General features: G+C 39.3%; 1 protein-coding gene across 2 annotated transcripts in view; it reads left to right on the top strand.

The window, feature by feature from the left end:
• Nucleotides 1-12157, top strand: part of RYBP (RING1 and YY1 binding protein) — a 71589-nt gene that overhangs the window by 39025 nt on the left and 20407 nt on the right. Inside the window, exon 2 of one of the 2 annotated variants that reach the window (XM_034776406.1) lies at nt 9775-9858. The exons of the other annotated variant lie outside the window; for it this stretch is intronic. Coding sequence (XP_034632297.1) covers nt 9848-9858 — 11 coding nt within the window. The 5' untranslated portion in view covers nt 9775-9847. The remainder of the gene's footprint in view (nt 1-9774; nt 9859-12157) is intronic. 2 annotated transcript variants of the gene reach the window in all.

The raw sequence follows: 12157 nt of genomic DNA, 5'->3' as shown, positions 1-12157 counted from the left end.
GAAGCTTTTCTGTTGCAAGATTGCCATCTTTAAGTCTGTTACTGAGTGACCAGAGAAGTTAAAGTGTTCTCCTACTGGTTTTTGAACGTTATGATTCCTGATGTCAGATTTGTGTCCATTTATTCTTTTGTGTAGAGACTGTCCAGTATGGCCAATGTACATGGCAGAGGGGCATTGCTGGCACATGATGGCATATATCACATTGGTAGATGTGCAGGTGAACGAGCCCCTGATGGCATGGCTGATGTGATTAGGTTCTATGATGATGTCACTTGAATAGATATGTGGATAGAGTTGGCATCGGGCTTTGTTGCAAGGATAGATTCCTGGGTTAGTGTTTTTGTTCAGTGATGTGTGGTTGCTGGTGAGTATTCGCTTCAGGTTGGGGGGCTGTCTGTAGGCGAGGACTGGCCTGTCTCCCAAAATCTGTGAGAGTGAGGGATCATCCTTCAAGATAGGTTGTAGATCCTTGATGATGCGCTGGAGAGGTTGTAGTTGGGGACTGAAGGTGATGGCTAGTGGCGTTCTGTTATTTTCTTTGTTGGGCCTGTCCTGTAGTAGGTGACTTCTGGGTATTCTTCTGGCTTGTCAATCTGTTTTTTCACTTCAGCAGGTGGGTATTGTAGTTTTAAGAATGCTTGATAGAGATCTTGTAGGTGCTTGTCTTGGATAGTTCAGTTTAGAAAGAGATGACAAAGAAGGGGTTATGATAGAGGTTCATAAAATCATGAAAAGCGGAGAAAGTGAATAGGGAAGTATTATTCACTCCTTCACATAACACAAGAATCAGGGGGTCACCCAATGAAATTAATACGCAGCAGGTTTAAAACCAACAAAAGGATGCACTTCTTCACAAAACACACAGTTAACATGTGGAACGCCTTGCCAGGGGATGTTGTGAAGGCCAGAACTATAACTGGGCTAAAAAAAGAATTAGATTAATTCATGGAGGATAGGTCCACCAATGGCTACGAGCCAAGATGGTCAGGGATGTAAACCTATGCGCTGGGTATCCCTAAACCTCTGACTGCTAGAACCTGGGACTGGATGAATCATGCAATATTGCCCTGTTCTCTTCATTCCTTCTGAAGAGTCTGGCACTTGCAGCTGTCTGAAGACAGGATAATGGGCTAAATGGACCATTGGTCTGACCTAGTATGACTGTTCTTTTCAATTGTAAACTCTTAATGGCAGGGACCGTGCCTATACTCCGAATTTTTGTGTCTGATTTCCATCTCCTTCAGCCCCCAGTCAAATCATGAAGAACTTTTAAATAGCTACATCTTAATCCTGTTAGTGATAACTATTTCAGTCAGAATTCCATTTTTGAGATCATCCCATTGAATCTTTTCTATAATTATTCAATTAAGAAGATGAGTTACATACAAAGTAATTTTAAAACAGAATTCTTACTTCCAAATTTTGATCCTTTTCGCTGTTGGAAAGGAAATAAACAAATGAAAGTTGAATGCAGTATATTTGTGTTTACATGCTTTAAGTTACAGCAATATAAGGCTCAATGTTGTTCTTGATCTTATCAATCTATTTCATCCGTCCCATAAAACAAAGGGGAGAAAAAACCCAAATATTCATGCCCCTACCAGTATTTGAAACTTTAAGAGTTGGAAGTTTTGGAAGCCTGAGGCTGTTACTAATCAGGCGTTTAGTTCTACTTCAATCTGAGGCTCTCCAGATGACACATTGTATTGGGCTGACAATTCCACACGTGTTGTGGGTCAGGCACACTGCCAAGTGTTCAGCATTTAGCTAGCAGGGGAAGAAAGCATTAGGAATCCCAATAATCCACACATCAGTCTCTGTATACTCCTTGGTCAGTGGAGACTGAACAAGTGATCTGTGGAGAGATTGCGGGTATTAAGTGGGATGGGTAATGAAAGGCTATACTGGCATTGATGTGAGACTCTTTAAATGGAAAATGACTTTAAATGATGGTGCCAGAATGGTTGGAGTGATTTACAGCTGGCACAAGTTCACAGTTTAACTGTTAGTTCTCAACAAGACTATCCACTTCAGAATGTAGCACCAGAAATGTACTTTTAGAATTAAAAAGAAAACAAACCTTCAATCTGAAATTTGCTGGCTTCCCCTCTTCTTTAGTGCATGCACCAGAATGAAGGAGATTAAAAATGGTATACATTCATGTGCCATATGTATTTAAAATATTTGGCATATTAATAGTGGCAAAGTAGCAGTGATAAGTAAAATATGCAAATATTTAATCTGCTGGACAAATACAATAGAATTAATGTTCTATTTCTTAGGCTCACTTTAAGCAAGCAGTTTTTCCTAAAAATGATAATTTTGCATCTTGGACAAATACCTTGAATATAAGTCAGGAGTTGACTTCTGAGAGTGCTCAAAAATGCTGATACTTAAATTAATTATTCCTGGCTTTCTGTTGTGTAGGATTGTTCTTTGTTGTGCGAATTTTGTTTATAAAGTTATTTATAATTATGAAGATCATTGTTTTTCCTTATTGGACAGTTTGTTTGGTACATGTGGACAATTAGGATTAGGACTCTGTAAGTGAGGAATTGATTGTTTATGAAGTAAATCTCTTCTGATGTTCCCTAGTTAAAGGGCAGGAAGAGAGAAATAGGAATGTTTTCAGCTGAGCATAGCAATGCGCTCTGTAGCTCCCTGTAAACTTTCAGCAAACATTGGGCCACATCCTCAAGCCCATTAAGAATAAAATTAGCAAGTAGAAATGCAGGGTGTCCTGTATTTCTAATAGCTGTTCTAGCAGCACCTATATTGATAGTACTTAAATGTGTTGGTGCAAATTTGAAAATACAGGATACATAGGTATGCTATGCATTGTCTTCTGCTGATCAAGATAATTACAGGAATTCTTAATCTCACATTTCATTTTTGAAAGATGCAAACTGACGTCTTGAGTGGTAAATTTTCCTCTTAAAATAACCATTGACAAACCAAATTTCCTTACAAATTGTGCCAGAAGTATGAGACACAAATTGCCTTTGTACTATAAACTGGAACTTTGTTCATAAAATTACTGTTACATGAAGGACTGAAGCTTTGTTTTCATATCAAATGAAATCTATCGTTGATCCTCTCTTAAATAGATTTTCACTTGCTCTAAAGTCAAAACGCCCTTCATTTGAGTAAAACTTGTAGCATATGACGTGGCTAGAGAAAACATCTTATTTATAGCTGGATTCTTACTTAGTTTTCAAATGGAATCCTAAGAGATGTAGGAAGTATAATAGGAAAACATGGTTTGGTGTATCTGTTTTTGAACAGATAGACGTTCCAGTCTTACTTGTTTATGATGAATTTAGGGCTTAACAAGGAATGATAGGTTGAAGGCAGTGCTCCTTTGCATATCTATATGCGTAAGGTGTCCCAATATTTTGTGAATGTAAAACTTTACTGTGATCTGCCAGTGCATCCCAGCTTGCCATGTAGTATTACAGCACAAGTCAATCTCCATGCTCATTTCTCTGTCATTTTAAGCAAGACCTACCCATTATTGAAGCAGGTGTATCTGTAGTGACATAATGATTTAAATAGCTTCATTGGAAGCAGAAATGTAAATATTTGAAATATCCATGCTTCTCCAAAGGGGAGGGTGTGTGTGTGCGTATGTGTGTGTATATATAGTAGAACGTCAGAGTTATGAACACCTTGGGAATTGAGGTTGTTTGTAACTCTGAAATGTTTGTAATTCTGAACAAAATGTTATGGTTGTTCTTTCAAAAGTCTTTACTATTCAGAAGGAAAATGATGCTTTTTAACCATCTACAGGTTCCGTACTTTGTCAAATCTTTTTTAAATTTTCCCTTTATTTTTTTAGTAGTTCATGTTTAACACAGTACTATATTGTACAGTGTTTGCTTTTTTTGGTCTCTGTCTGAGTGCATAATTCCAGTTCCAAATGAGGTGTGTGGTTGACCAGTCAGTTCGTAACTCTGACGTTCTACTGTTGTGTGTCCCTTTAACCATGGATCTCCCAAGAGTGACTGACCTGGATGGAACAGCCAGTTAATGTTCCTGCCAGGGACCACCACTGACAGATTCAAAAGCTGTTTCAGACACAACTGACAGCATTGACTTCAGGCCAATATTTAAGAATGTGGGTATGGGGAGAAATTAAAAAGTGGTCCCTTGGGTCAGGGTTGAGGCACATGGTTAGGGAAGTATGTGGGGAAGTTTGAGTTAATGTTGTACTTGACTTCATTGATCAAAAAGATTTCATTGTCTAGGACAATAAATTCACCACATTTCATAATTTGAATCCATCCTTAAATTTAGTAATAAAAGTGATGCATATCTGGAAAACATGTATATTATCAAAAGTGTCAAATTGTGGACCTAGTAACCTTGATAAAGTAATTTTGAAGGGATCATTGTAACTCCTTTAGAATCCCATCCAACGTTTGTTATATTTATCCAGGCATGGTTGTCGTGCTTTATTGCTTATCTGTTGGTTTTATAGACTATATCCTGTTAAATTGTCTTCACATCTTTTTTTGGGTAGGAGTAGTTCTCAAGGATCACAGCAGTACTACTTAATATGTTAGAACACTGAAACTTGTATGTCATGTCATGTATGTTTTGACATGAGTAACCCAGGACCATACTTCCAAAACTTTTAAAAACACGGATTTTGTTTTGTGACATGTTTAATACAGGCTATGGAAATAAGGAAACATTTATGATGGGGAGTTTAGGGAAGAACACATCTTGCCCAAAAGTTGCTATAATAAAACAATGTTTGCCATTCCCAATGTCCCTTCTCACTGTGCTCTCTGGCACAGTTATCAGCATTTATCCTTTTTCTCTCAGTAGTCTCTCTCTCCCCTGACCTTTTTCTTTTTCCCGTACAGCTTTTTCCTGTGGATGATAGTGTTGCCATCTTTTCCCTCTATTTCTGTTTCTCTTCCTCCTTCTTATCCTTTCAGCAGACAGCAACATGCTGTTTGTAGTGGGGACTTGGTACCATTCATTCATGGCTGGGCTGCATGTGCTCTAATGACTGAGATGAGCGCCGTGGGAGCAGAGAAAAGTTTGGCAGGCTGCTGCTGTCAGAGCCTGCGGCTTACATGTGAAATTCTTCAGCAGCCCACTGTAATAGGGACAGCTGTGGGATCATGGAGGGAAGCCAGGCAGCTTTCAAGCAGCCATCCACCGCTATACCCGAAGCCATGGGAGCACATTTGCAGTAGGAGATAAACATGAGAGCATGCAGCTTTTCCCATCCCTCTTTGGCATATGCTCCTCTCCCTGAACAAGTATGGGTCGCCCCACCTCCAAAAGGGACACAATCTGTCACCTTCCGAGACTAGGCTGGAGAAACACGGAGTTGAAGCATTTTAAATTAGCTTGAACCTTCTTATTTGAAGTGGCAGAAATCCTTGAGACAAATGCTTCCAGATGGGACAACTGTGCAGATAAATTAAGGTGTGATATAACCTTGACAATATCCCTTTTAAAACTTGAATTCAGAGTATAAAACATATTAGAAGTTGTTTTAAAGTATTTGTGTAAATCATGTTAATTCAAATATTACTCTACTTCAGATATGGTTAATGTTGTAACGGATCCCATTGGTACTTCAGTTCTGAGTTTGAGTTAAAACAATGACATATGGTGTTAGCCATTAGCAGTAGTTCTGCAAACTTCCATGAAACCTGTGTGATAAGGCAAGCTTGGTTTTGGACCCATTTGTACTCCATATTGTGGAATGCACACTGCTATAATTAGCATGTTCCGATTCTTGATTCAGAAGGTTTACTTAGCTTAAAAAACAGTCATAAATTTGAGGAAATATTTAAAATCTGTTACGTATTTGTATTGTAAATCTGAACATTTGATTATGGTCATCCCAATTGCTGGTAGCTCCTCATTCTATCACAGCCTTGCTGAATTCCACTGGCAAGAGCAACTTTTTTTTTTTTTTTTTTTTTTTTTTTTAAACGGGCAAGTAAAATCTCATTAGTTTTGCATAATCATGGCAATAGCAGGCAAGTGAAATTTGTGTCCAGGCTAGTAAATTTTCATAGTGATTTTTGAAAGATGACATAAATTATGAGTCTGCAGTAAAGTGCTGTGTTTTTTGGGGGGGCTGTTAAATAATTCTCACCATTTACTTAATTGGAAGGCTTAAACAAAAGTGAAAATAACCCAAGAAACCTCATCCTAATGTTTCCCTGTTCTTATGCAAAGTACCAATTTGGAGTTTCAGTACTAGATTTATAGCCCAAATAGTAGCTTATTGATTACATGATTGAGTTGAAGACGGTGGCAGAGAGTTTCAGATCCATTTTTGGTGTCTTGTATTCTTGTCTCTTCTTTTGAATATCACTCAAAGGGTTAGTTGAGCATGATGAGTGTTCAGGTGGGATATCAGTTAGCTCCTGCAGAATGGTAAATGATTCCTGACATATGGCTTAACATTTACAAATCCACTCATGTAAAACATATTTATACAAGAACCAAATAATTCTTACTCTTTTATACTTAAACGTTTCTGTGGAATGTTCCTGTGCTGCCTTATGAGTCTGAGCCTGTGCAAAGATTGCAGTTGTGCAGTTATTTCCTTGTGTTATGTGCAAAGTGCAGGCCTTTTTTAAATTACTATCTTTATTACAGAGAAATGTAAGTAATGCTGTAGTTGTGACACAAGTTTCTTAAAATATCAGATTCTAAAAGAATGTTGTGTGCTTAATAAAACAATAGTGGTTCAGTATTTTAATTCTGGTGATGCTTTACAGGTGGTTTCATTTTCTATTGTGTTTTTCATCTGAGAAATCTAAAATAGCCCATTTATTTATATATTTATTTATTATTCAGTTCAGACATCATTTTGGGGATTTATATTGGAGCCACTTGTCTTATTCCTCATCTTTCCCAAAAGACTTGGGTGCGGAACATATATGTTTGCACTTGTAAGACTTGTCTGTGTTGTAAGAAAACTTTTCTCTCTTTAGATACAATATAGAAGTTCTAGTCAATGATATTTTCAATTCCTTTAAATCCTCAAGACTAATGCTTTGACATGGTACTAATAATTAGAATTAATACGGGAACACTTGTTACATGAAAAAAACTCTGTAAAGTTTTTTTTCTTGCCTAATCAGAACTGTCCTTAATTGCATGACCCGTTGGCTGTTTCGAGGACATTGCAATATGAAATTAATACAGTCTGTAAATTACCACACGTTGCAGATTTAGGAGCCACATAAGAAAGGTGATTCTTTCCTTGTTACCTAGTTTCTGAATTCCTCTTTAACCCTGTTCATATCCTAACCTGGATAGAGCATTTCTGTTTGTTTAAAACAGCAGAAAAAAATGTAGGTAACACTTCTGGAAAACTGGTATCCTATTTGATTATAAACTATGATGTATCTTTTCATGTAGTGTGTGAGCCACAGTAGTTTTGATATGAAGACTGCATTTTTAATGACATGAAGAGTTTTTATAATGACAACACCAAGAGTTTCAGATCCCTTCTGTGTCTTCGGTTTTCTTTTAAGAGGTGAAAGACTTGTGCATTCAGTCTTTCATCATTGAGAAGAGGATGGATATATTTGTGCTGTTATCTGATGCCTGCCCCCCCTTACTCTCAATACCTGTATAATTTTTGTATAGTGTACCAATTTCTTCTTACTTATTTCTTACACTTTATGCTCAGCAGTGTCCTAGTGGAGTATTCTAAGCTGTTACATAGGGGGAAAGTGCTTTATCCTGTATGCTTAACTAAAGATGAAATAGAAAGTGCTGATTTTTAACTATTCTTTCTGTCCTGTAGTAGATGTACTTAATTAACTGGAGGAAGTGTGAGTTAACTGTGAAATAATAAGACTAAGACTGAGACTTTTCAGCTTGGAAAAGAGAGGACTAAGGGGGGAATATGATAAAGATCTATGAAATCATGACTGGTGTGGAGAAAGTAAATAAGGAAATGTTATTTACTCCTCATAATTCAGGAACTAGGAGTCACCAAATGAAATTAATAGGCAGCAGGTTTAAAACAAACAAAAGGAAGTATTTCTTCACAGAATGCACAGTCAACTTATGGAACTCTTTGCCAGAGGATGTTGTGAAAGCCAAGACTATAACAGGATTCAAAAAAGAACTGATAAGTTCATGGAGGATAAGTCCATCAATGGCTATTAGCCAGGATGGGCAGGGATGCAAACCCATGCTCTGAAGTGCCCCTAGTCTGTTTGCCAGAAACTGGGAATGGGTGATAGGGGATGGATCACCTCCTCTGTTCATTCCCTCTGAAGCACCTGGCATTGGCTACTGTCAGAAATCAGGGTATTGGGCTAGATGGACCATTGGTCTGACCCAGTCTAGCCGCTCTGATATTCTTATGAAATAATCTTGCACTGTATGTATATCTTCTCATTCCGAAAGCATTCCGTACTTTACAAACTTTATATACAGGAGTTACTGAACTGGTCACAGAGAATTCTATTGCCACACGTAAGCAAGTCCCTACACAACCGCTTAGGACAAGAAGCGAAGACTGTTGAATAGAATTGCAACTGCGGGGGGAGGATGGAATATAGATAGGCAGAATACAGTTCAATTGCTCAAATTGGAATTTGGCCAGGATACTAGACATGGCAAAGAAGGTGGATGCTTCTCCCTGCACTTTTGTTAGCAACTACAGATTACATTTGGAAGTACAGCAGAACCTCAGAGTTACGAACATCTTGGGAATGGAGGTTGTTCGGAACTCTGAACAAAATGTTACGGTTCTTTCAAAAGATTACAACTGAACATTGACTTCACACAGCTTTGAAACTTACTATGCAGAAGAAAAATGCTAATCCTAACCCACTACCTAACTATCCTACCCCACCTCACTTGCCCTGCCCCATCGCTGGCATTCAGCGTTGTACAGGAAATAGGATGGTGGCCATGCAAGGCGCCCAGCACACACAGAAGGGGAAGATGATCTGCACTAGGATTCAGGAGGCAGTGTCCAGCTGCAGAGGCAGTGAGCTGGAGCAGCCACCCTCCCTCACCCAGCAGAAGAGGCTCTGTCCCACCCCCTCTCCTCCCCACCCGGGTGAACTGGAATCATGCCGGGGGGTGAGGGAGGTGCAGCTTGGGCCCCCTTTCCCGGCAGGCTGAGTAGAGCAAATCCTGGGCAGCTCAGTGCTTGCAAAAATCAAGGGGGGGGGGCAGTGACTCATGACCCCGCGTGCCCCACACACACACACCTTGCCCCCTCCCCCCCCCACCCTCCCCAACTTACATCCATGTCAGTTCATAACTCTAGTGTTCGTATCTCCGAGGTTCTTCTGTATTCTCTTTGTGATCTGCTGTGCCCATCTCTCTAATGCTACAGAGTTGTCGTCCCTCTGAGGGCTTAACCAGGAAAAAGTGCTGGGTGTTGCCTTTTTAAAAAACATGATGGCTAATATTTTAAAATCCTAATGTAGATGTGGGAAGTTGTAATTTCAATGTGTTAGATAGTTGAAGTGATCCTTGGTCTCCCCTATTTTTTTTTAATCTATCATGGTTTTATTTTTTGAAAAGCAGAACTTCTCTCCCTCCCACCCCCCACCTCTCCCTTCCCATATGTATTGGCATAGAACAGTGGTGGAGATTAACTATTGTTTCTAACCACGTTGAGCTGCTATGTGAAATATTTCATGAATGAAAGAAAATTTGGCTGCTCCTAGCCTTAAATCATGCTATTCTGAAAACAGACTTTGTAGTGCCTTTTGCTCTTGCCTTATGAGAATAATTGAAGCTCTCATTCCAATACAGGTAAGGCAGTGTGCAGTATTGTGAATTTTATTCACACTGATGAAAGGACTTCTGGAGAAAATTATGTGTAAGAATGTATAGAAGGTAAGCATAGTGAAAACTCCATATGACTTTCAGTCGTGATTTAGAAGGGCAGATTTGTCATGGAATTTATCAAAATCATGGTAAATTTAGTAAAAGTCCCTATGGGGGAAAGTGACATGTAACCTCATGGGAGTGCCATTTAAAGTGGTGGAGCTATGCGGGAGGGGAGATACTGAGTCCTGACCCGGAGGTGGGAGACTCTTGCAGGGGCTTGAAAATGAGCCTGCCCTGCAGCGGCAGCTCCTGTCACGATGGAGGAGTGGCTGGGCCAAACCTGAGCAGCGCTGCGACCCTTGGTGCCAGGTCGCAATACCTGGAACAGGAATCCAGGCCCAGCCCCACAGGCCAGAAGCCAACACTGAAGGGTGAGTTTATTAAAATCATAGACACAAGAAAAAGGCACGGACAAACGTATGGTATCCGTGACTTTTTTAATGCCGTGACAAACCTGCAGCCCTACTCGTGACTGTTTGGGGGTGGGGAGGTGGAATTAAAAGCACAAACTCATTTTAACGAACAGTTTACAACTTGCCTCATTTAACCTTTGTTGGTCTGTTGCCATTTCTTGCTCAAAATGGGAAAACGGACTCCTTTCATTTTGGATATGTACTGTAGCAGGTTTGTTCCTTTGAGGATAGATGATTCAGGTTTTTGAAAGTTTTCTTTTGGTTTGGAGACCATCTCAAATGAACAGACTGATTTGGTAAGGAGCAGTCTCTCCAGAGGCACATCTGATATGTCTTGCTTGATTTAACCCTTCTCTTAATTTAGTATTTGCATCTGGAATACACTCTGTATTGGAATTGCCTGCTGTTCGCTGACATGATTCATAGCCCCTGGATCCTGTTGGGATCCATCACTCCTCGTAGATTCTCAGGAAGTAGCGGTGGTGCATAGTTCCTTTTTCCATTTGTGACTACCAAGAGGTTATGACCTTACTTCTTTAATGCAAGCCTCAGAATGGCATCCATGTCTTTGTTACCTCCAGCCATGATTACTGTAACATCCATCTGTTAGGGCTACCCGTAAAGACTCCCTATTTGCATTTAAAGGTTGGCAGTGAATGCTGTGGGACCCAGCTATTTAAGGCCCTGAAAAGATTATGTTCATGTGCTTAACTTAGGTGTGGGTAGTTGTATTGAGTTTAACAGATCCTCCTGGTCTACACTGAAAACTTATATTGGCATAGCTATGTGTCTCAGGGGTGTGAAACACACACACACACCGTGTAGATAGGTCAATGGAAGGATTCTAGTTACCACATCTCGGTGAAGTGGATTAAGTGTAGGCATATACCCTAAGTGAGTGCCTCACACTAGTTATGCCATAAAGATAAAATCAACTGGGATGCTCTGACTCTGGGTGCTGGTGTCGAACTTTCCAGGACTGGCACTTGGGCTTTCTCAGTACAGGGCCTGAACTTTGGACCTCATTCCGATTGGCAGTCTACCAGAGCCTCAAGTTTGGCAGCTTACTGAGGACGATGTAAGATGTTTGTTTGATTTGGTTCTTACTTAATTGTCCTGCTTTGCTTTTATATTTAGACTTGTGAAAGTGCATGTGCTACCAGTTATGAGAAGTTGTGTACATGGTTTTGATTTGGTATCACAGTTTTAGATGGGTTGTTTGTCTTGGCAAAATATCTCAATATTCATGATATTATCTGATAATTTTAGTTTAAAGAAAAGTCATGTCACACAATCTTCTAATAAGCTGTTTTGATAGAAATTGTAAGAAGTCAAGTACTCATTCTTTAATATTATAAAAACTACAATATTGTATAAGAAAAACAAGGTTGAATGGGTAATATCTTTCTTAGACCTGAAGAAACTCTTGTGTAGCTCAAAAACTTGTGTTTTTCCCCAACAGGATTTGGTCCAGTAAAATATATTACCTCACCCACCTTCTCTTTCTAATACCCTGAGACCAGTGTGGCTACACTGCAAACAACCATGTTGTGTAACATTTTTAAAAGGTATAAAAACATGAAATTTTACTATACTGAAAGGAGACCACATAGAGACAGATTTGTTAATTAATCATGGAATCTTGCTCAGTAGTAGGTTCACTGAGTAGGATGACAAAGACTATGACTTTTAGGTTATTTCATAAAACATAAAAGACCCTAAGCATTGGTCATGAATGTCATGTTACAAATATAGAGCTGTAATCCTGATACTTCGATACTGTGGTTATAAGTAAGGCTACATTTTAATAATGGGTATTTTTAGTAAAAGTCAGACAGGTTGTGCTGCAGAAGTCACGGAATCGGTGACCGCCGTGACAAATGCATCCTTAG

This window comes from Trachemys scripta, chromosome 7 (assembly GCF_013100865.1).
Source record: "Trachemys scripta elegans isolate TJP31775 chromosome 7, CAS_Tse_1.0, whole genome shotgun sequence".
NCBI classification, from domain to species: domain Eukaryota; kingdom Metazoa; phylum Chordata; order Testudines; family Emydidae; genus Trachemys; species Trachemys scripta.
Note: the sequence above shows the minus strand (reverse complement) of the source record. Positions and strands in the feature narration are given on the sequence as shown.